The sequence below is a fragment of the Caenorhabditis elegans genome, chromosome II (assembly GCF_000002985.6).
Source record: "Caenorhabditis elegans chromosome II".
NCBI lineage: Eukaryota > Metazoa > Nematoda > Chromadorea > Rhabditida > Rhabditidae > Caenorhabditis > Caenorhabditis elegans.
Window position 1 is genome coordinate 9,634,515 of NC_003280.10, and position 21,086 is coordinate 9,655,600.

General features: G+C 35.9%; 8 protein-coding genes across 11 annotated transcripts; 3 read left to right on the forward strand and 5 right to left on the reverse strand.

Annotated features, from left to right (window-relative positions):
* The first annotated feature begins 2,085 nt into the window (after positions 1 to 2,085).
* ZK1307.7 (G-protein coupled receptors family 1 profile domain-containing protein) lies at positions 2,086 to 5,708 on the forward strand. 2 transcript variants are annotated; one of them, NM_001267289.3, is made up of 8 exons: positions 2,090 to 2,235; positions 3,106 to 3,420; positions 3,470 to 3,587; positions 3,636 to 3,728; positions 3,833 to 4,261; positions 4,629 to 4,703; positions 5,140 to 5,172; positions 5,380 to 5,668. In NM_001267289.3, exons 1-8 carry the CDS (start codon positions 2,114 to 2,116, stop codon positions 5,536 to 5,538), a joined length of 1,344 nt encoding a protein of 447 aa, NP_001254218.1. In that variant the 5' UTR covers positions 2,090 to 2,113; the 3' UTR covers positions 5,539 to 5,668. The 2 variants fall into 2 exon arrangements, with proteins under 2 accessions (NP_001254219.1, NP_001254218.1); NM_001267290.2 differs by lacking the exon at positions 5,140 to 5,172 and having other exon boundaries at positions 2,086 to 2,235; positions 5,380 to 5,708.
* On the reverse strand, positions 5,639 to 9,952 carry fzr-1 (Fizzy-related protein homolog). 2 transcript variants are annotated; one of them, NM_063674.8, is made up of 6 exons: positions 9,788 to 9,952; positions 9,059 to 9,741; positions 8,099 to 8,567; positions 7,024 to 7,578; positions 6,775 to 6,843; positions 5,639 to 6,690 (listed from the first exon to the last, which is right to left on the reverse strand). In NM_063674.8, the coding sequence occupies exons 1-6, from the start codon at positions 9,908 to 9,910 to the stop codon at positions 6,481 to 6,483; spliced, it is 2,109 nt and encodes a 702-aa protein (NP_496075.1). In that variant the 5' UTR covers positions 9,911 to 9,952; the 3' UTR covers positions 5,639 to 6,480. The 2 variants fall into 2 exon arrangements, with proteins under 2 accessions (NP_496075.1, NP_001382697.1); NM_001395804.2 differs by having other exon boundaries at positions 5,641 to 6,696.
* A 3,411-nt stretch (positions 9,953 to 13,363) lies between these two features.
* sqv-8 (Galactosylgalactosylxylosylprotein 3-beta-glucuronosyltransferase sqv-8) lies at positions 13,364 to 14,853 on the forward strand. The gene is made up of 4 exons (NM_063675.6): positions 13,364 to 13,561; positions 13,641 to 13,744; positions 13,791 to 14,287; positions 14,379 to 14,853. The coding sequence occupies exons 1-4, from the start codon at positions 13,424 to 13,426 to the stop codon at positions 14,708 to 14,710; spliced, it is 1,071 nt and encodes a 356-aa protein (NP_496076.1). The 5' UTR covers positions 13,364 to 13,423; the 3' UTR covers positions 14,711 to 14,853.
* A 123-nt stretch (positions 14,854 to 14,976) lies between these two features.
* Positions 14,977 to 16,448, forward strand: ZK1307.9 (Coiled-coil domain-containing protein 130 homolog; the record flags this gene model as incomplete). The annotated part of the gene is made up of 4 exons (NM_063676.7): positions 14,977 to 15,291; positions 15,391 to 15,648; positions 15,757 to 15,901; positions 15,982 to 16,448. 4 exons carry the CDS (start codon positions 14,977 to 14,979, stop codon positions 16,371 to 16,373), a joined length of 1,110 nt encoding a protein of 369 aa, NP_496077.1. The 3' UTR covers positions 16,374 to 16,448.
* ZK1307.4 (motile sperm domain-containing protein) lies at positions 16,445 to 17,286 on the reverse strand. Its single transcript, NM_063677.2, has 3 exons — positions 17,116 to 17,286; positions 16,973 to 17,065; positions 16,445 to 16,663 (listed from the first exon to the last, which is right to left on the reverse strand). Exons 1-3 carry the CDS (start codon positions 17,221 to 17,223, stop codon positions 16,517 to 16,519), a joined length of 348 nt encoding a protein of 115 aa, NP_496078.1. The 5' UTR covers positions 17,224 to 17,286; the 3' UTR covers positions 16,445 to 16,516.
* Positions 17,287 to 17,793: 507 nt separating this feature from the next.
* ZK1307.3 (motile sperm domain-containing protein) lies at positions 17,794 to 18,505 on the reverse strand. Its single transcript, NM_063678.4, has 3 exons — positions 18,346 to 18,505; positions 18,057 to 18,149; positions 17,794 to 18,011 (listed from the first exon to the last, which is right to left on the reverse strand). The coding sequence occupies exons 1-3, from the start codon at positions 18,451 to 18,453 to the stop codon at positions 17,865 to 17,867; spliced, it is 348 nt and encodes a 115-aa protein (NP_496079.1). The 5' UTR covers positions 18,454 to 18,505; the 3' UTR covers positions 17,794 to 17,864.
* An 89-nt stretch (positions 18,506 to 18,594) lies between these two features.
* Positions 18,595 to 19,438, reverse strand: ZK1307.2 (uncharacterized protein). Its single transcript, NM_063679.7, has 3 exons — positions 19,287 to 19,438; positions 18,992 to 19,239; positions 18,595 to 18,715 (listed from the first exon to the last, which is right to left on the reverse strand). Exons 1-3 carry the CDS (start codon positions 19,355 to 19,357, stop codon positions 18,651 to 18,653), a joined length of 384 nt encoding a protein of 127 aa, NP_496080.1. The 5' UTR covers positions 19,358 to 19,438; the 3' UTR covers positions 18,595 to 18,650.
* Positions 19,439 to 19,830: 392 nt separating this feature from the next.
* Positions 19,831 to 21,066, reverse strand: ZK1307.1 (Amidinotransferase; the record flags this gene model as incomplete). 2 transcript variants are annotated; one of them, NM_001027338.7, is made up of 5 exons in its annotated part: positions 19,831 to 20,141; positions 20,189 to 20,425; positions 20,479 to 20,554; positions 20,612 to 20,904; positions 21,009 to 21,066. In NM_001027338.7, the coding sequence occupies 5 exons, from the start codon at positions 21,015 to 21,017 to the stop codon at positions 19,917 to 19,919; spliced, it is 840 nt and encodes a 279-aa protein (NP_001022509.1). The 2 variants fall into 2 exon arrangements, with proteins under 2 accessions (NP_001022509.1, NP_001379331.1); NM_001393160.1 differs by lacking the exon at positions 21,009 to 21,066 and having other exon boundaries at positions 19,917 to 20,141; positions 20,612 to 20,895.
* Between the last annotated feature and the right edge of the window lie 20 nt (positions 21,067 to 21,086).

Consider the following 21,086-nt stretch of genomic DNA (forward strand, 5'->3'; position numbering starts at 1 on the left):
ACAGTACTCCTACAGTACTACTACAGTACCCCGACCATATCCCCCTACTAACCCCAAACCTATATCTCTTCAAAAGACTAAAACACAATTTTTCCTAAACTACAGTAATCCTACCGTACTCCTACAGTACTCCTACAGTACTACTACAGTACCCCGACCATATCCCACTAATAACTCCAAACCTATATCCCTCCAACAGCCGAAAACGCCTTGCCTTTGTAAGCTATGACGTCACTTCTTCACAAACGGAAACTATTTTTTTATATATAGGTAATGATATATATAGGTAATGATAATTTCTAAAAAATCATCGCAAGTCTTTCAATATGGCATCATCCTAAACTATAAACTATTCTCAAGTGGATACTTGGAAATTGAGACTTTTCGTAAAAGATCTTTTGATTTGGACCGTGAGAAAATAAGTTTTGGGAGTTTCTAATATGGAAGTAACTTCTCCATTTTTGTTCCAAGAATATTCAGATTCTGGAAAGAAGACGTGACTTCTTATACAATGGGAAACTGAAATTGTCATGTTAGACGGCGTGTGCAAAAAAAACATTCTAAGAATATATTGTAGTCTCTCATTGTTTGAATGAAGTCAAGTTAGACTTTTAAATAAAATTTCTCTGAAGAATGAAAGAATACTTTCGTTTTTGTGTTTTCTTTTGAACATCTAGAATTACATGCGTTCGTATTTCACTGATCTGTTTTTAATTCCTGTTCTAGTACAAAAATTCTTAATTAAAATGTTATGAAAATCTGATTTTCAGTTTTCTGAAAAAAAACCACGAGTCGTTTTAGTTTTCAGTTTGACTTCCGGTAATCTGCACTGTATTAACATAAGGCGGTAGGCAGGCATGTAGGCAGTCAGGGAAGAATTTTATTCGCCGCCTGCATAAATTTAATGGGTGTCCTAATTTTTTTTTTGGCTATTGATATTTAAGATCTTAAACACCACACCCAATTTTTTATTCTCCAGAAAAGCTCTCTCCAAATTTCCCAGAACTTTTAGTTAAAACAATAGTTGTAGGTACATTATATCCACTCACTTCCTTCCTCAATTCTCACATTTCTCTCCTTTTCTTCTCTCTGTTCTCATTTTTCAGAAAAACAACCGAAAAAAGGTTCATTTGACAATAATAGTTTGACAATAATAATAGACATGGAGGAACATTTAGTGAGTACAGCCTAAACCAAAATTTTGGTAAAAGTTGGCTCTGAAATCTTTTTGAGCAGTTTTCTTTTAGAGCAACTTAGCGGAGAGGAGAGCACAATCAACCACCATTTATCTTTGTTAGAGTTTCGGGTGTATTCCTTTCCTTCGACCACCACAAATCTCTTTTTTCATGATTTTTATCTGAGCTTGACCTAATTTTTTATGTTTGGTGGTTTTTGACCGAGTTTGCAGAAATTTGAGTCATATTCTTTTAATTCTCTAATTTAAACTTGCTTCTGATCCAAAAACCTTAACAAGGAAAGTAAGTTAATCTAGTCCCGGACTTCGAATCGAGACGTATGTCATTTGAAAGCTTATGGTTAGCCTAGATCACCACAAAAATTTTAGCGGCGGAACTAAACTCTTTTTTGCTTTTTGCTTTTTTGCAAAAAAATAAAAATTTCCAAAAAGCTTCCACATTGTTTGTTTGACCCTAAAGACCCCCAAAAACAATTTTTAATCGCTCATAGCCACTTTTAAGGCCATTTACTTGACCTAGAATTCAGCAAAAAAATGCACTGGAGCACTTTCAGATAGCGATTTCAGGGGTTCAGAGTTGAGTTCCGACGCTGAAATTTTTGTGGTGATCTAGTCTAAACATAAGCTTTCAAATGACATATGTCTCGATTCAAAGTCCGGGACTAGATTGACTTCCTTTCCTTGTAAGTTAAAGTCATTCACAAGATCAAAATTGTCTTTACTTTCTCTATTGCTGTGTTGTTTTCGATAAATTTTAAATTATTTCACTAGGCCACACGCACGCAACATTTCAAAAACCCCTCAAGGCCATCCTTTATCTTTTAATTAAATTTCAAAAAATTATTCGAATTTTTCACACCGCATTTCTTTAATTTCCGATCATCTTCTTTTTTCAGCTCCTAGATCCACTTACACAAAATGAGCAGTAGCACGGAAATTGCTGATACATCTGAAAATGTGCTCAGCAGCTCTGATGGTTATTCATATGAGGATGAGTGGTGGGAAATGAATTGTTCAATTATACCGCCCGAGTTTAACAGGTTAGTTGCATTTTGCAATTTTTATTGTGCACTAGATCTTTCCAATATGCGGATCAAGTGTATAAACTATGTTCTTCTATCGTACCTACCTACCTGCCTACTTAGATAGTATACCTATAGGTAGGCATAGGTCATCTTGAAGGCAGGAGCACATGTTTTATGCCTGTTTGGAAAGCTGAAATCAATCTAGATTAAGTCTTCTATTTTGGATAATGTATTGAATAAAACATAGCTTTCGAATAATTTATTTATGTTGCAGAAAAACTGAAACATGATATTCTTGATTATATAATGATGCCATTCAAAAATAATTTATAAAGAAAAAAAAAATAATTTCGCACGTATGTAACTTCACTCAAGGGAAGAGTGTTCCAAAAATGAATAGCAGATTTTAGCAGGAAAGGTTCTCAGAAAACTTCTGTAACATCAAGCAATCATGAGATCGTTGAAAACTGTGAAAAAAAAAGAAAATTAGTTAAAAAGCTAAGAAATCCTGGAGGTTGCCAATAAACGTCTTGTTGAGTTGCTTGGAACAATTTAATTTTCATGTAAAAAATTTCAAATCTTGGCATTTGCAACTTTCTGTCGAACTTTGGTTTTTATAACTTCCAGGCAAAGTTTGGCAACTTTCTGACAACTTTTCGCTCTTGACAAACTTTTTCAGTTTCTGGGTCTGCAACTACCTACCTGCAACTTGTTTGAGCAGCTTTTCAGAAATTGTTGGTAGGAAGTTACCGCTTAAATTTCGGACAGCTGACCTTTTTTGACATGGGCAATTATTCAATTAATCAGATACTCTAAATTCCGAATCAACTCTCTTTTGCAATCCTTTCTATTGATTGATAGCACAATAAAGTTTTAATATTTCAGACTAATGTTGGTGGGTGTAGTTGGTGCAGTGATTGCCTTCATCTCGGTGTGCTTCAACACATTTCTCTTCGTCGTTCTCTGCAGGAATCCACGTCATAGACATTCTCACTTGGTGTATTTGATGTTTCTATCAGTAGCTGATATATTTTTATCAGCAGCCTATATTCTATTGTTTCCTGTCAATTTGTACATGGACTATTTTGCATCTGAACTGTTGGCTGCAGCATGGTGGTCTTATATGAGAATTATGATCACAATATCTCATGTATTCATTTCAACGTCAGCATTTTTAATTTGTGCAGCAGCATTTGAAAGGTTTGTACTATTCGGAAGATTTCTATTTAAAAATAATCAATATTTAAAGGTACATAACAATTTCAAAAATTGCGTGCCAGTTTGCTCGTCATCACCGGCTTATAATTATTGGGGCATGTATTTTCATTGCAATTATTGCCAAGGGGCCAATGTATTTTGAGTTTGAGGTAATTTGAAAAACTAATTATCCACTTGATAGTAATCAATTTTTTCAGGTTGTACCAAATGCGAATTGCACCGGAGTGACGTCACTAACTGCAATTCCCTCTGAATTCTCAGAGTCCGAGCCTTACAAAACTGCATATAAGGTAAACAGTTGATGGAATTCCTAGTTTAGAATATCCAAGAAAATCGAACAAATCTCAAAATAAAAAACAACTTTTCTATCAATAATTAATAATAAAATTTCCAGTTCTGGTTCCGAAATCTGCTCACAGTCGCTCTTCCCTTCATAATGTGTTTCTACCTCAACTTTGCAATAATGCATCGTCTCCGAATTCAACACCTCGGTGCGAAACTCTTTCGATTCGCCACATCAGAGCATCGTCAGAATATCCGAGCCGCCACGCTGATGCTTGTTGCAGTTACATGTTCATATCTGGCATCAAACCTTCTCAATGTTGTAGTATACACTTGGGAACTGGTAGATAAAGAGTCATTACTATCAGAAAACATTCGGCCTCTTTACACTTTATCTTCGGATTTGGTATCATTGCTGACTGTGGTCGCAAGTGCTTGTCGACTTCCGATTTATTTGGTTTGCAATGCAAGGATTCGATGTGAAATTTTGGATTATGTCGATAATTGTGTGCTCACTCATTTACATATCAAACCGTATTCGGTGAGCCTTTTTTTTTGGAAAATAAAACTGAACCAGCAGTTCCCAGCTTCTACCACTGTTAGTGTAGCTCATTTTTCCATAAAGGCTTAAGTGAAATTTGAGAAAAGTATATAAATCCAGTAAGAATAACCTAGTTTGAAAAAATTTAATCATTTTGAAACCTAGAATTTGCATATTCTTCGATGGTATTGCTAGTATTAAGAAAAAATCTAAAGATCTATTGAAACATCAAACGTCAAAACTTCGCCTTAGGCCTGCCTGCCTACGTTCTTGTTGACTTCGGCAGAAGGCAGGCAGGTGTGCCTACGTAGTTGGTTTATCCACTTCTCCGCATGAACCTCTTCTCATAACTTCCGCCTCATTTTAGGGTCTCGGAAGTAAACGATGTCGTGCAACAACTGTAAGATATTGTGACACTGGTAGCGGTTATATGGTCTATGATGTAAGTTTGAATACACGGAATTTGAGTTATCGGCTCTGCCAAAAATGGGCATATTTGCCCCAAAATATTTTTATTTTTAAAATGTAATGAATAATAAAATTATATTTATTCATTTAGTTAGGTTCCGAAAAACTTGTTTCAATATTACTGAATCTAAGTGTTTTAATGATTGTTTTTTAGTATTTCGGTAAATTTTATATTTTTAACAAAAAAACTAAGACAAACCGATACAGATTTCGCAGTTATAAAAGTTTGAAGCTACAGTACTTTTTAAAGGCGCACACCCGTTTGCATTTAACAAAAATTTGTCGCGTCGAGACCGGGTACCGTATTTTTGACGAAACAATCACGTTTTTTTCTCAATTTTCCAAAAGGGAGCATATTTTATGCTGTCAAAAAAAGTAAAAATGCAAAAAAAAAGTTATCAAAAATTCAGACAAAACAAGAGGAAGTGATACCGAGTCCAGTGGTAAGACATGTATTTAACACATTTTTCTCGCATTTTCATTTGTATTCTTTATTCGATTTTCTTCCGTAACCCTGTAGTAACTCCTTCTGGCATGGGATTACTGTAATTTTTCATTTATCTAATTATTGGAATTCTGTGATCAATTTAACAGTTTTAATATTTTTATATCAGAATTCTGATTCGAATCCAAGTTTTCACAATTTACAGGCTCCCAATAAAAAAGGCGAGCGACGAGTTCGGTCGGTTGGAACTGGATTAGATCGAGTCGTATTATCAGTTGCCATGGGAAGTATCAAAGCATCACAGAGTACGACACATTTGACTATTCCACTTAATAATAATGCAATGATAATTCAAGAAGAGTGAATTCGATTGAAGAAGCTAAGAATTTGGAATTTATGTGCCGATTCGTCTTCTAAAAATTTAAAAAACCCATAAAATTTTCTAATTTCTGTATATAAATTACTTTTTTCTCAAACAAACGAGTTTTATTTGTTTTTTCATTCTAGGAAATATCAGTTTAATAAAATATATATTATGTCGCAGACAAATAAAAAGCTGGAAGAAATTTGTAAAAATAAAAAAAAACTTGGGGAGGGGTTGGGGATTTGGAACAAAAAATGTAGAAGCACTGGGAGCAGTGGGGGAAAAAATAAGCAGACTGGAGCAATAATTTTAAATATTAGGCGAAAAAAGAAACATGTAGGATTCGATTGAAAGTTTTTGAAAGACTTATTTGGGGTGGGGTGTTCAGCGAAAAAGCCGAACTTCGATTGAAATTACATGATGATGAATTCACAGGAGCACATAGCAACAAAAAAGAAGAACTAGAAATTCTAGGCAAAGTGGTTGGAGATGAATCCCAATTTTTACAGCATATAGTTTTTCAGGAGACGAGAGGGGCGATTTCATATTATTACAAACTCGTGAAATCCGTAACTCAGGAATTGACAATTTTGTAATAAGGCGACTATTTCAATGGGGACTAGATGCATGGTATGATTTGGAGGGAGTACAGAAATTGAGAAAACGAGCATATAAAGTGAATTTTTTGAATAATCGTGACAAACAATGTGAAGATACAATTCGAAAATCCTAGAGATTATCTTGATTTTTTTGAAAAATGGTAACCCAGTTTTGGCAATTTTGACCAGAGGAAGGTGATGAGTAGGGAGGTAATAATTTTCTTTAAAAAGGCACAAAATACATTAACAGAAATTGAAAACATTTTCTATTAATATAGTCGCACTTTTCTTGGAAAACAATCACTTCAGAAAAAAAAAACAAAAAACATGTGAAAATGAAATTCTACCGGATGGTAGAATGCAAATTCAATTTTGATCTGGTGATCGTCGGTGGATTTCCCTTATTAAAGACGTGCCAGAATCGAAGAGTCTCATCACCGGCTCCAGTTACGATCGATTCGCCATCTGGTGACATTGCAAGGTACAATACACGATACTGATGCCCAACCAACTTGGTTACAGGCTGAAGACTTGGGTATTTCCAGATGATTACCTGAAGCTTAAGAATTCATTAAACACTGTTTTTGAATTATTCGAATTTCTACGGAAAATTTAAAATTTTTCGCAAACAACTTACATGATTAAATGAATAACCGTGCGTAGAGACGAGCTCGCTGCTATGCTTCGACCATGCCACATTGCAAACCTGAAAATAATATAAATTTAAGTTAAAAAAAAAAGTAAGCTTTGAAAATTCATGTATATGTTCTAAAATTGTATACTACGTTTTTCAGATTTTAGAATTTAAATATTTAGGTTATCGTCAGATTTTTTCGTTTTAGAAATTTAAAATCATATTATCCGCTCAATTATTAAAAATATTAACCTGTGATCCAGTATCAACACATTGCATCGGCTGCGCAGTCAACGTATTCCAGAATCTCAAGCATCGATCAGCAGTACCTCCACCAGAAACAAGAAGTCCATGATGATGTGGCGACCACGCGAGCGCTTTCACAGCTGCATTGTGCTGAGTGTATGTCTGAATTGGCTCGTTTCTTCTCAGATTCCAGACAAGTAATTGATTATCATTTCCACCGGATGCGAGAAGTTGCTTATCAGGTGACCACTTCAATCCACAAACTTCTTGTCTGTGATTCGTCAACTTTCTACCCATATCATTATCATCACATCGAATATCACGATGCATAATGGTACGATCCCTGGATCCAGAGCAAATTGTATCAGCATTCCATGCCAAGCAACCGACTCTTGACGAGTGTCCAGTGAGCTCTCGTGTCTTTTTCTGAGTCGTTACATCCCAGATTTGGGTGACACCTCGACTTGTTCCAACTGCCAAAAGATCTCCTTTATCACACCATTGAACAGATGTCACTTGATCCTGCTCATTTGTTTGACCCAAATCGCAAAGCTTTATCACCTGAAAGTTGTACAAATTGCAAGATAATTTGAGGTAAATGTGCTAATCATTTATTAAAAAGTGAAATAAACATAGTATTTTTAAACTCGAATTTTTCAATTTTTTTTTGAAAATTTTCCGTAAACGGAGATGGGATGCAATTCTACTAAATTATGATTTTTTTAGAATTTTGTTCCATCATTTTTCTCCAACGTTCATTGCCAAAATAAAGAAGAATATTTGAAAATTAAATTAATTTAACTGAATCATTTGAAAAAAATGCTCGAAAATGGCATGAGAGTTGCAAACTGCCGAAAACAAAATTTCGATAAAAATGATAATCGGTTATTGACAACTTTCAGACCATTTTTTAGAACTTTTGCATATGCTTCATTCAATTGTTTTTCTTATTTTCTGTTAAATCCAATATTTTTTTTAATCCGACATTAATTTTTAATGGAAAAATAGGAATAACATGGCTCAATAGGTAGTTTTGTAGAATTTTCGATTTTTTTTTTGAAAATCTTTTTTAAAATCCAACCTGGCTCGTTGTGGCACTCCATAAATAAACACAAGCTGCCAATCCCACAGAAAGTTGATTCTGTGATGACCAATCGACCAAATTCAAATAAAAATCATCTTGAAGTTCCGGAGCATCCAAAACTTTATACGGATTCTTTGGAACTTTTCGAATTGGCTTCCTTGGAGTCCTCAACAAACGTTGCGAATCAACTCCAAATGGTCCACCAAATGGAGAAGTCGCTGTAGTTGTTGCTTGGCCTCCGTATTTAACAGGCGTCGTTTTAGCACTGTACGTAAAAAGTGATCGAGCTGGCGATTGTTTTTGAACAATTGGCGATAATGGAAGAGCTGGTGGTGGGGCTTTTGTTGGTGTATCCCCGTTGATACTGGCAGCTGGTGATAAAGGAATATCAGCTACGGAGTCAGCACCACAGCGAAGACGAGGTTCCATCATTTGGGCCATTGTAGGAGATTCTGCACCACTGATTCTGAAAATTAAAGTTGAAATAAATGTAAATCATGAAAATTTTATTTATTTAAAATTTTTTTAATATCATTAAATTTTACAATTAAAAATTAAAAACAAGTATCGGGGATGGGCGGCAATTATTTTCAACGTTTCTTTAAATATTAGTGTCAAAAATTTAAAAAAAAACACGATTTATCTGAAAATAATATTTATTTCAGCGAATGTGCTCAAACATGACCTGTAAGTTGCCAATTACCCATTATCGAACTATCTAGCTTTGTTTTTAATTTTTTGGAATTTTTGGCTTTTCAGGCTATTTTTGAGCACTTTCATGAACTCCAGTGCACTGGAATAAATGTTATTTTTTGATAAATCAGGTGATTTTCTATATTTTCAAACTAACTTTTAACGGAAAATATTGGAACAGAAAAAAAACTTTTTTTTCGGATCTATAATTCTTATTTTCAATTCAAAATTAAACAAAAACTTTGAAAACCATTAAAATCTCACCTCGTAACATCAATAATTCCTTCGTTGGCAACTACTGGGAATACTGTATCAACACTTCCACCGTATGCATTCCGTTCCAATTGTGGTATAATTCCACGTGTACCGGATTCTTGAGTGGGCTGTGGGAAAGCAGAGACGACAGGACCCAAGGAAAACGTGGCAATAACTTCTTCGGAAGTTTGAACTTGCGTTTTGACGTCATCAATTCGATCTTTCAGCATTTCGTTTCGTAGAAGGGCTCTGAGGACGGCTTCACTACTTCTGGTGTCATCCATACAAGCTGCTTGAGCTGTTGGAGAAGTATTTCCTGATCCAGATGACGTTCCTTGATAATAATCATGATAAGATGAACTTGACGACGAATGATGATTATGATGTTGATGTGGATGTGATGAGAGTGATGACTGAGAAGAAGATGGAGCAGTTGCGAGAGCACCTAATCCAGCGAGAGAAGATGAACTTGGATGGGTTGACGAATCAGACATGAATGCAGAATTCTGCCCACCGCCCAAATGCCGATTACAGGATGATGTGCCCATTGGTTTTTTGAATCCTGAGTCATCATCCGAGTTGATCGAATGATAGCGAGCATTCCATTCTATATTTGATTGACGTAGAGGCATAAATCGATCCCCGTAAGGATTCGCTCCTTTTGTAGGTGTGACTCGTGGCGATGTATGAGCCTGAAATTTTTTTTTAATTTTTTCCAAAATGTAAAAAATTTCTTACCGATGAGTTTGTGGACATTGATTTAACGGGTGAGTTGTGTGGTCCCAGGGTTCGTCTCACCGGCATCGCTTGTGGCGAATGAAAAATAGCCGGAGAGTTGGCTGGCGGTTGCTGCTCATCCATTTTATGTGCAAAAGGGTAAAGTTGAGGAGAACACGCAAAAGCCTGTAAAAAAACGAGAGCTATTAATATTTAATAAAGCGAGTTGCATGAGGAGAAGAGAAAGCATGGAAAGAATATAAAATATATGTACATGGAAAATTATTAACAGTGTCCCTATGCACCACACACAAGGCCACATAATGATGACCGGCTAAGAGAATGGAGAGGAGACACTAGGAAGAGGACAAATAGAGACCATGTCAGGTCAACTAACTCATCTTATGAAAAAGTGGTGACAGATAGAGGATACATAGGTACCCCGATTGGGGGAGGTCACTATTACAAAATGATGACCGTTATCAATTATTGTTTGGTTTATTGTGTGATTTGTGTGCGTGGTCATCAACTTTTATTGAATACTCGTTTAGTTTATTGATAAGTAAAAGTGGGAACGCTACAGAAGAACTATTTTGGCATCTTATAATTTTTTTGTTGAAAAGTTCATGGCAGCGAAATCTGAAGCTGAAAATATGCCAAAGTGGATTTTTTAAAAATCTATTTGAATAATGAATTCTGAAAAACCAACCAAGCCTAACTTTTTGAACCATCACCAAGCGACCTTCAAACACCTCTCCATTCAAAAAGTCTCACCTTATTCCAATCAAGCCTATCGAATACATCTATTCGAGAAACATTTGGAGAAGAGAAGAAGAGAGATGCCTAATTGCTGATTCCGAGAGATACAAAGATGCATATCTTTTTATGCATCTAGCCGCAACCTTCAGCGTTGACAAGTGACGAATAAAGCTATCGATCTATTCGTTAATTGGGCTTAAACTAAACGTTTGTAAAATTTTAGCATTTTATTGGGGATAAAGTGAAAATCAGGAGACTTTTCAACTAATGACGGCCGTCTTAATCTTCGAGACATCATACGGAAAAGCGAACTTACTTAACAATGATAGAACCCCTCTCTTCAAACCAAGAGATTCATGATAAGAAGAGAATCAGACGTTTGCAATGACTGATTGACTGCAAACAGAAACAGAAACGAAGTAATAAAGCGATGTGATAAGGTGAAAATTGGGGAAATTTCCCCAAACTGCGATATTAAAAAGTACAAGGCATTGTTCTCTTTGTTCGCATTCCACGATTCAGAGCCGCAACATTTCGGAATTTTCAAAATTTGCTCGTAACTACTACGACAACTATACGGAAAATCGTGAACATAAAAACATACAACATACATATTTTTGTGTATGCGTATATGTTTTTAATATGATTTGTTCGGTTTGAAAGCGAAAAAGAAAAGAGAAAATATGCCATAAAATGCCGAAAGTTCGTGGATTCGATGGGAAATTTCAAACCGGTTTTATTATACAAAAGTTGTTTTTTTCAAAAGAAAAATTTATCCGAGGCACTCAAAAAATTTCGTGTTCGACAGAAAACACGTGCTCTGACTCGAGCTTCATGTTTATGTCATGTGAATTGCAGAACATGTGGGAAAGAGCCGAGTTTATGGGATTTTATTGAAAAAAGATGACACTTTTAAAAAAACTTTTGTTTCAATTTATTTCAATGTTATTTAACAATTACTTTTTACTTGGACAATCAATTATGAAATAAGAATTTACGAAGGAGGAGTTTTCCTTTGAAAATGGAAAATAAAGTGGATAGTTTCATTTTGAAAAAAAGTATGGAAAGCCGTACAAAAATCGAAAACTGTTGAACACTTTCACATAAATATCTCATAGCGAACAGTAGCTTGGAGAGACGCAGAGGCAACGAACTGCCTGTCTCTTTCCCAGCAGCAGCTGCAATACAGCACCCGAGACCTCCCATTTCTTCAATTCTCTGCGTATCTGACGTGCCGAAGAGAAAGGATTCGCGAAATAGTGAGTAAGGTGATGAGTGTGCAGAGGAACACCGCGCCGAGTGTATGAAGAGACCCTAGTATCGATTCAGGGACGGATGGGAGGAAGAAGAGGAGAAGTACTGACTGGTAGAATGGAATAGGGTGGGGTGTGGTGAAGGAGGAGTCCGTCCTTCGAAACCAACCACCCATCAATCCAAACCATGTCACCAATTGGTGAGAGGAGGTGACCCGGTTAAGTGGGTGACCCTTATACGAGGTGCGTACATATATGGATTAATATCAATATTTTGATTTAGAATTAATTGCCCATCAGACAAATTGCGCTCGCTTTAAATAAATCGCTCGAAAATAACTCTAGAAAAATTGCAAAACTGAAACTCTCCTGAAATTTCGAGGATTACAAACAGGAAAAGAATATGTAATTGGTTCAAGTAGAATTGAAAAAAATTTCGGAAAGAAAAACATACCGAACTGATTTTTAGAAACCGTAAATAAGAAGGAACTCGAAAAAAACTACCCTATACAACAGTGAATTTGAAATATTTCTTTCAAGATCAAAAAATAAATCCAATTATTACAAAAAGATGACTAGAAAGGGTATGGGAGGTCACCAGAAGAGCTTTGATTACACCAAGAGGGAGGACAGACACTGTCGGTTTTGTGTGTACGCAGCAGTGTCCGTCGGTACCAGGTCACTTCCAATGAGGTCCCGACTGCTTATTTAATAACACCTTTTTGATGCAGGTGGGTGAACGGAAGGGATAGAAAATGGGTTTGAATTTTTTTCAGAAAAATTTCCAAAAATATCGGAGCATTTTTTGTTTTTATCCATTACAATTTCGATTTCTTATCAGCTTTTTAGTATTATAACTGTCAAAATCCGTCAAAAGTGACGGAAAATCAAGAATAGCAAACATGTTATCAGATTGGCAAAATGCACATTTCAGAAAGTAACAAAAAACTGCTTTTTGAGGAGAATTTCGACTAAAACGTGGAACGAACGACCCTTGGGGTAAATGTGAGAGAATGGAGACACAGGCACGGGTGTGCGCCGCTTCACGTGACTATTTCGCTCTTTTCTTTGGATAATATTGATTTTTTAGTGGAAAAGTTTCGAAACATATATTATTTTAGAGAAGGAATTTTTCTCGTTCTATTTATGTCTTTTCTAACAACAATATTGTTTTATGATAGAGCAGCGCGTTCTTTAATTAGGAAAACACTTTTAAAAGCACAATGATAAAAAATAAATGGCGATAAAAGCGTTGAAAAATCAAAAAACCAATCAAAAACCGGAGAAAAACTTTTGAAAACAATAAAATTCAAACTTTTGTATGTGCCTTTAATATAGCGTGGCGAGACCCGTTCAAACTTTTAGTACTGCGCCTTTAAATTACTGTGAGAGTTATTGATTTTTATTGGATGCGAATTGAGAGATTTTCTTTTCCTTAAATTTTTTTGGTATTTCTTTTCATTAATACTCTGCGTTTTTGTTACAAACTTTTCCGATTTTTGTGTTTTGTAATTAAAAAATCCCACATACGTCAAATCCGGCTTAAAATAGTGCTTTGTCGATCACTTTTTGAACTTCCAAATTTCAATTTTTCAGGGATAAATAAACCAAATGAAACTGTTCGACCTGTCGCCGCACCGACATAATGTTTCCATCTAGATTACTAGAAAAATGGTGGCTCCGAGCATTTATTGCACTTGTTATTTTCTTCGTTTGGCAACTATTTTATGCAATTAATCGGGTACAAAGTTTGGAAGAAGAACGGGCCACTTTGCAAGCTACCGTGAGTTTATTTTTATGTTTCAACTGTTTTTCTGTAACTAAAATGTCACTTTTATCAAAATTTCAGTAATAATTTTCAGATAGAAGTTTTGACACGAAAAAGCGACGGGTTAAGAACGCAGATATTCGAAAAAGAACGAAATTTGGTTCGATTAAATGGGAAAGTTGAGGAGATTGATACACAGTAAGATTTTTTAAAAGTATTTATTCTTCTAAGAATATAATTACAGAATACGCGATCATCTTTCCCTCCTGCCACGTGTTAATCGTTCAACGCCTTTCATTTATTTTATAACTCCAACACATTTCCGCGCTGCTCAGCGAGCCGATCTCACTCGTCTATCCTACACGCTTTCCCATGTTCCCAACCTCCATTGGATCGTTGTAGAAGATTCCGATGAACTCACACCATCCATCGCCGGAATTCTGAAAAGATCAAAAATTCCAAATACACATCTAAATGCTCGAACTCCGTCTGATCAAAAAATGAGATACGATGACCCCAATTGGACGTTGCCACGTGGCGTTGAGCAACGAAATCGAGCACTTTTATGGATTCAAAATCAATTGAGTGGTGTGAAAGAGGGCGTTGTGTACTTTGGAGATGATGATAACACATATGATCTGAAAATTTTCGGAGAAATGCGGAAAGTGAAAAATGCAGGAGTTTGGCCAGTTGGAATAGTTGGTGGAATGTTTGTAGAAACGCCAATTTTAGAGAAAAATGGTACGGTTTTTAAATATTTCCTTAATTTATTTGAACTAGGTTTTAATTTTCATAACCAGTCCTTGCTTAAATTTTAAATACATCTTTTTAGGATCGATTTCCCATTTCAACGCTGTCTGGAAACCGGAGCGTCCATTTCCGATCGATATGGCTGCATTTGCAGTCAATATTTCTCTGGTTCTCTCCAACGCGAACGCTCTTTTCTCATTCGACGTGCCTCGTGGATATCAAGAATCTACTTTTCTTGAAAATCTTGGAATTCATCGTTATAATATGGAACCACTTGCGGAAATGTGCACGAAAGTGTATGTGTGGCATACGAGAACTGAAAAACCGAAATTGTCGAAAGAATCGATTGATCGATTGACTAAAAAGACAGGATTCAACTCGTTAGAAGCACATGCGCTTGGTGTGGATAATTAAGAAAAGTTCTAATTTTGTTATTTTTGTTGAAGTACCCATTTTAGTTTGATATAATTCATTTTCCACAGATTTTACCCAATGTACAAAAACCTACGAGTACCCTTTTATTGCATTTTGACTAACTTTCATAAATATTTTTCTTTACCTTCTTTTCAAAAAATTTAACTCCTCAACAGTTGTGTAGCTGTTTTTATTATTTACAAGTCTTTACTTCTTATACCAATTTTATTCTGTTCTGGAAAACGTAAAACTTATTCCAATTATAGATGGGAGAGCGTAAAGGACAAAACTTCTACTATCCGCCGGATTTCAATTACAAAACCCACAAATCTTTAAATGGATATCATGGAACCCACGCGCTTCGCGAACGTGCCAAAAAGATTGACCAAGGAATTTTGGTGATCCGTTTCGAAATGCCATTCAATATTTGGTGTCTTGGATGTCATAATCATGTTGGAATGGGAGTACGGTACAATGCAGAAAAAAAGAAAATTGGAATGTACTACACGACACCGCTTCACGAATTTCGAATGAAATGCCATCTTTGTGATAATTATTATGTGATTCGGACCGATCCAAAGGTATTTTCTAACTTAAGAAGTGGATGTAGTCTTTAAAAAAATATAATTCAAATTTCTAATTTTATCTTCAAAAATCTTCAAAAAAAATCATAACTTCAGAATTTCGACTACGAACTAGTGGAAGGATGCTCACGACAGGAACTTCGTTTCGATCCAACCGACATTGCACAAATCGGAGCAGTTGATCGTGGTTTTACTCAGAAACTCGCAGCAGACGCAATGTTTAAAAAAGAACATGAAGCAGAAGATAAAGATAAAGCAGCTACTGAAGAAGGACGAGTTGATAAGTTGGAATGGATTCAAGAGAGAATGAGAGACGATTTTACAGCAAATTCGTTTTTGAGAGCACAGTTTAGGGTAGGTTTTTTTGGCTTTTTAAAATCCATTTTTGGGAAATGCAGTTGATTTTTTTTTTAATTCTTTGAAAATTTTCAAAAAATTTATTAATTTTTCTTCAATTTTCAGAACGAGAAGAAATCCCTCAACGAAACTCGTGCTCGAGATGCGAATCTTCGTGATAAACTATCCATTGGAACGACTCAATTATTACCAGAAACAGAAGAGGATCGACGGATAGCGTCTATGATGACAAGATATCGAGATACAAAAAGTGAGTTTTTGCTTCTTTTATATCATTAAAAAATATTTACAGCTTTTAATTCCTGTTCAATAAAAACTATTAAATTACAGCTCACGATGATCACCTCGAATCTTCCCGCGATCGAATCGAATCACGTAGGATCTTCAGACGACCGGAAGAAACTGACACACCATCCACGTCTTCTGGATCTTCTGGAGGCGCTGTTCCATCCGCTTCCGAACGATTGAAGGCTACAATGAAAGCAGAGAGAGATAAACGAATCAATGCCTCATTTTCAACTGCTGGAACATCATCCGCGACTCAGAAACTTTTAGGAATCAAGAGAAAATCAGCTTCGTCTCTGGGTGTTCAAATTAAAAAAGCCGCTCCGGAAAACTCAAGTCTCCAAGATGAAGAACCTGCAGTGGAGAAGCCAAACATTTCAAACCCAATCTCACTTATTGCTCAAGAATACGGAAACTCGTCAGACGATTCAGATTAATTATTTTATCGAACGTTTAGCTGTTTTTTCTCTGTGAGAATTATCTTACTAATAATAATAAACACCCAGAACAAAAATTCCAATCTTCATTTTTACATACAATGCTCAGTTTAAAAATATCTTGTTTTTCTTTGGTGTATTATTCATTCGGCAGCAGACAACTTGATGACTGTCTCTCCAGAAAGCTCTCCTGGTGGCACTCCATTTGCGAACAATGGTTTTGGATCCGTGTTCTCATCAACTACCATACAGTACTGGATGATCAACTTGTCGGCTTGTGGCTTTCCAGGCTGAAATTTCAATGAAAATTATTACATAGAAGTCCAAGAATGAGAATTTCCGCCATATCTTCCGCGCATGGGTCTCACCATGCTGACAAAGGGCTACTGTAACTCGTGTCATTTTATGGGTCGCGATTGTATCATACGTTGATTAAAAAAATTTGGAAGCACTATTTCATTCGATATGAAAGTTATAATGCAATAGTGGAGCAAAACGTTGCGAAGTACAGTAACTTATTGTCAGCGTGGTGAGACCCAAACTTTCATCTTTAAACGGCTTCGTAATAGATTGTGTTCCTAGATTTAGAAAATTTATACCTTTCTGGTGATGACCAATTCCTTGACATCGCAAACTTTCAAGATTCCATAGATTAAGTTGACGCTGTAGTTTGAGTTGTTTGAGGATTTTACCTGACATGGTATTTTCAATTGACCAGTTTTCCGGCAAATAAAGAACCAACCTTATAAGCCATATGGCGATCGGTATGATTGATCATCTTGTGCTTCGAAACTCCTCCATTGGCCTGGATTGGGCACACTGGTGGATCCAACGAAATTTCGACTCCCATTGCGGCTGCACTTGACTTGGTTTTAAATCAGAACAAATTCTAATCGATTGATTCGGACGTTCTGTTTTACACGTGTTAAGATTTTATCAGCTGATGTTTTTTTTTGAGAATATGGAAGGTCGCGTGGAAATTTGAAAAGTTGTGAAAACGAAAATTAAAGTGATTTTATTAATTTGTGAAGTAATGGCATTGAGGAACAAATAATAAAATTTTCAGAAAGTTAAGTAATATCTTAACCAAACTCGTTCTCGAGATAGTGTCTATCCGTTGGACCGACCCAATTTTTTTTTCAGAAACAGAAGAGTTTCTGCTTCTTATGTATTATAAAAACTACCTATCTATGTATACGACAACTATGTTAAATTTCATCTTACGATGGTCACCTTGAATCTTCTCGCGATCGAATAGAATCACGTAGGAAATTCAGGCGACCGGAAGAACCTGCAGTGGAGAAGCCAAAAAATTCAAGGCCAATCTCATTTTTTGATTAAGAATATTGAAGCTTTTCAGATTCAGATTACAATTCCCTCTGAGAATCAACACTAATGAAAAGAAAAATAAACCCAGAACAACAATTCCAATCTTCATTTTTACATACAATGCTCAGTTTAAAAATATCTTGTTTTTCTTTGGTGTCATATTCATTCGGCAGCAGACAACTTGATGACTGTCTCTCCAGAAAGCTCTCCTGGTGGCACTCCATTTGCGAACAATGGTTTTGGATCCGCGTTCTCATCTTCCACCATACAGTACTGGATGATCAACTTGTCGGCTTGTGGCTTTCCAGGCTGAAATGTTAATGAATTAGGTTCTTATGTTCAGAAATTCGATACCTTTCTGGTGATGACCAACTCCTTGACATCGCAAACTTTCAAGATTCCGTAGATCAAGTTGACGCTGTAGTTTGAGTTGTTCGAGGATTTGACCTGAAATAGTCTACTGTAAAATTGGCTATCATGGCTGTGCGGCAACCGGAAACTCTCGGTTGACGAAGCTTCGGCCCAAGTTGCCAAAGTTTTGAAAAAAAACTTATTGCCAGTTGCCAAAGTTTTGAAAAAAAACTTATTGCCAGTTGACGTACACCCCTGCTGTCTATATCCTCACGATAAGTAAAATACCAACCTTAAAGGCCAAAATTTTGTCGCAATGATTGATCATCTTGTGCTTCGAGACTCCTCCATTGGCCTGGATCGGGCAAACTGGTGGATCCAACGAAATTTCGACTCCCATTGCGGCTGCACTTGACTTGGTTCTGAACTGATTCAAGTTCTAATCGACTGATTCGAAATTTCGGGTTTACACGTGCCAAGATTTTATCAACTGATGTTTTTTGAGAAGGTCGCGTAGGAATTTTAGAAATTTTTCAAACAAAAAAATTGAATTAATTTTATTAATTTGAGAAAAAAACAGAAGTAAAAACAACAAATTTAACGTTTTCCAAACCAATTTTTCGAATGATCCGCGTATCCCCAGACTCCATCGTAATATGGTCCTGAAAATTCGAATATTTAGGTCTTGAGGTTTTTAAAAATAATCCAGATGAACAATGAGCTCGATAATTTATTTCGACTTTACAATTTAAGGCTTTCTGAAATTTTCAATACGCGCGCAAATGAGGAGATTTGGGTCTTGAGAAGAGTGAAAGTTTGCAGCTACTGTACCACAAATATATTATATATTAGCAGTGATGTTCAATACTTTTCTTGTAGAAATCGGGCAGACATATGAAGAAAAAAAAACATATTTTCAATATATTGTAAGTACTCACCGTATCTTTCCTGCTGTAAAGTTTCGAAATCCGTAGGCGCTGGCTGTCCGTATTTGTTCTTGTGGAATGAAATTTCGTGATAATAATTACGATAAGAAGCAAATGAATAAAGTGGAGGAAGTCCTGAATTATAGAACTTGTCTCTATAAAACCCATAACTATCAAATCCTCCATTTGTAGGTCCTATTCCGAATGGTCCATAGCCATAGTTGTTTGTGAAATCGTTCCGTTTAACTCGAACATTTTGACTGAAATTTCTTGAAATATAAAAGAAAAAACTAAACTAAACAATAACCTTTCAAAAACCTCTGCATCAGAATATCCAATAAGAAACAAAATTCCAGATAATAAAGTAATCTTCTTCATTTGTTGAAATACAGAATATAATATTTTTTCTAGAAATGAATACCACAACAAAATACCCAAAAGAGAGATGAGAAGAAAAGTGATCAGTTGTAACATTACAATTCTAGAATTTCTCAGTGCCACCCTTACCCTCCTACCGGTTCTAGTATCTTTCTCATGTGATTTTTGTGGTTATATTTTCCAATGAAGATCATACAAATTGAAAGCTGAAAAGGTTCAAAACTTATCTGAATTTAAAATTAACTTGAAATTTAACTCGGGAATCCGTACTTTAACGGTAAAGCAGTGAAGTGAGAGAAAAATCAGAATTTTTTTTTTTGAAAAATTTTACGTACAACACTGATTTCTCGATAGCTTCACAATGCTATATTATAATAGCATCTTTTTTACTTGACTCTTTTTGGCTTAAGCTCAACCAAACTCTCAATTTTTTAGACGGCTTTTTGAAAGCCAACACTCCAATTTGAAATATTCCAGTAAACGCTTTATTTATTCAAAACTTCATCAAAGATTCACTATAAAAATTCAAATATCCAGCCATCAATTCATCCTATCACAATTAGAGCAATCTGAGCACCAAGCACTGACAAGCTCCACCACTTTTCATAAATTCACTCATATCAACTTCTTCGACACGTTTTCCACGAGCCGACAGATAATCCTTGGTTGCTTGAGAGACACCGATTGGGGAGATTACGGTATCACGAATAGTGATGGCGTTGCACACGAAAGCATTTGCTTCAGCTTCGGAGACAGCAATCGAGTTTGGAAGACGACGGAGGATCTGCACACAAAAAGTTTTTTAACTAGGGATTTCAAAAAAAAACTCACCTCCTTATTGGTTGCCTCAGAGAATGCAGGTGGGTAGTAGAGGGCGCTGGTCTCATCAACTGGAGCAAAACAAGTGTCCAAGTGATAAAAGTTTGGAAGAATCATATCACAGAGAACAATATCAAAAGTCCCGAGTGCCTTGATTTTCTCGTAGACAGACTTTGAACTACGCTCTCCATAACCAGCCCAAAGAGTTTTACGGTCAGAAAATACAGCATCTCCTCCGCCTTCGAAGATCTGAAATTTTATGTTTCAAAATGGAGAACAAAAATTCTCTGGCAAATTTATACCTCTTCATATCCTTCCCCAATAGTTTTGATATTGTTCTTCTTGAACCATTCCAAGTAGAGTGGTTGCTCACCGCTTCTGTAAAAACATAAAATGTTTCACACACAATTTCCTTTATTCTTTTTTCAAACTCACCTTTCCTTATGCCTGAATCTGGACAAGTAAACCTGATCATCATAGACCAATCCACTATTACAAACGAAAACTTGATCTGGAAGACCCTCTGTTTGCTCCATTGTCAAAACTGGAACACCAGCGTTTTCGATTGCAGATTTCAAAGAATTCCATTGCTGATGAGCTTTTTGCTTGTCAACAACTCCTCCCATCCATGGATTGATTGTGTATTCGACTGTGAAATGCTTTGGTGGAACCATCAACACTCTCTTCAGAATATGGGCAGCAGATTTTGCAGCAGACATTGTTTCAGACTGAAAATTCAATTGTTTAATTAGTTTTCAAAATCATTTTAACTCAAAAAGTAAAACCAGTGTTTCTAATTTCCAAACTGACAATTAAATAGGTCCAAACTCACATCAGACATTATTATATAGCAGGTTCAATATCAAATAACTATTGTTAATAGTCTACTCGAAATTGAAATGATGCACCG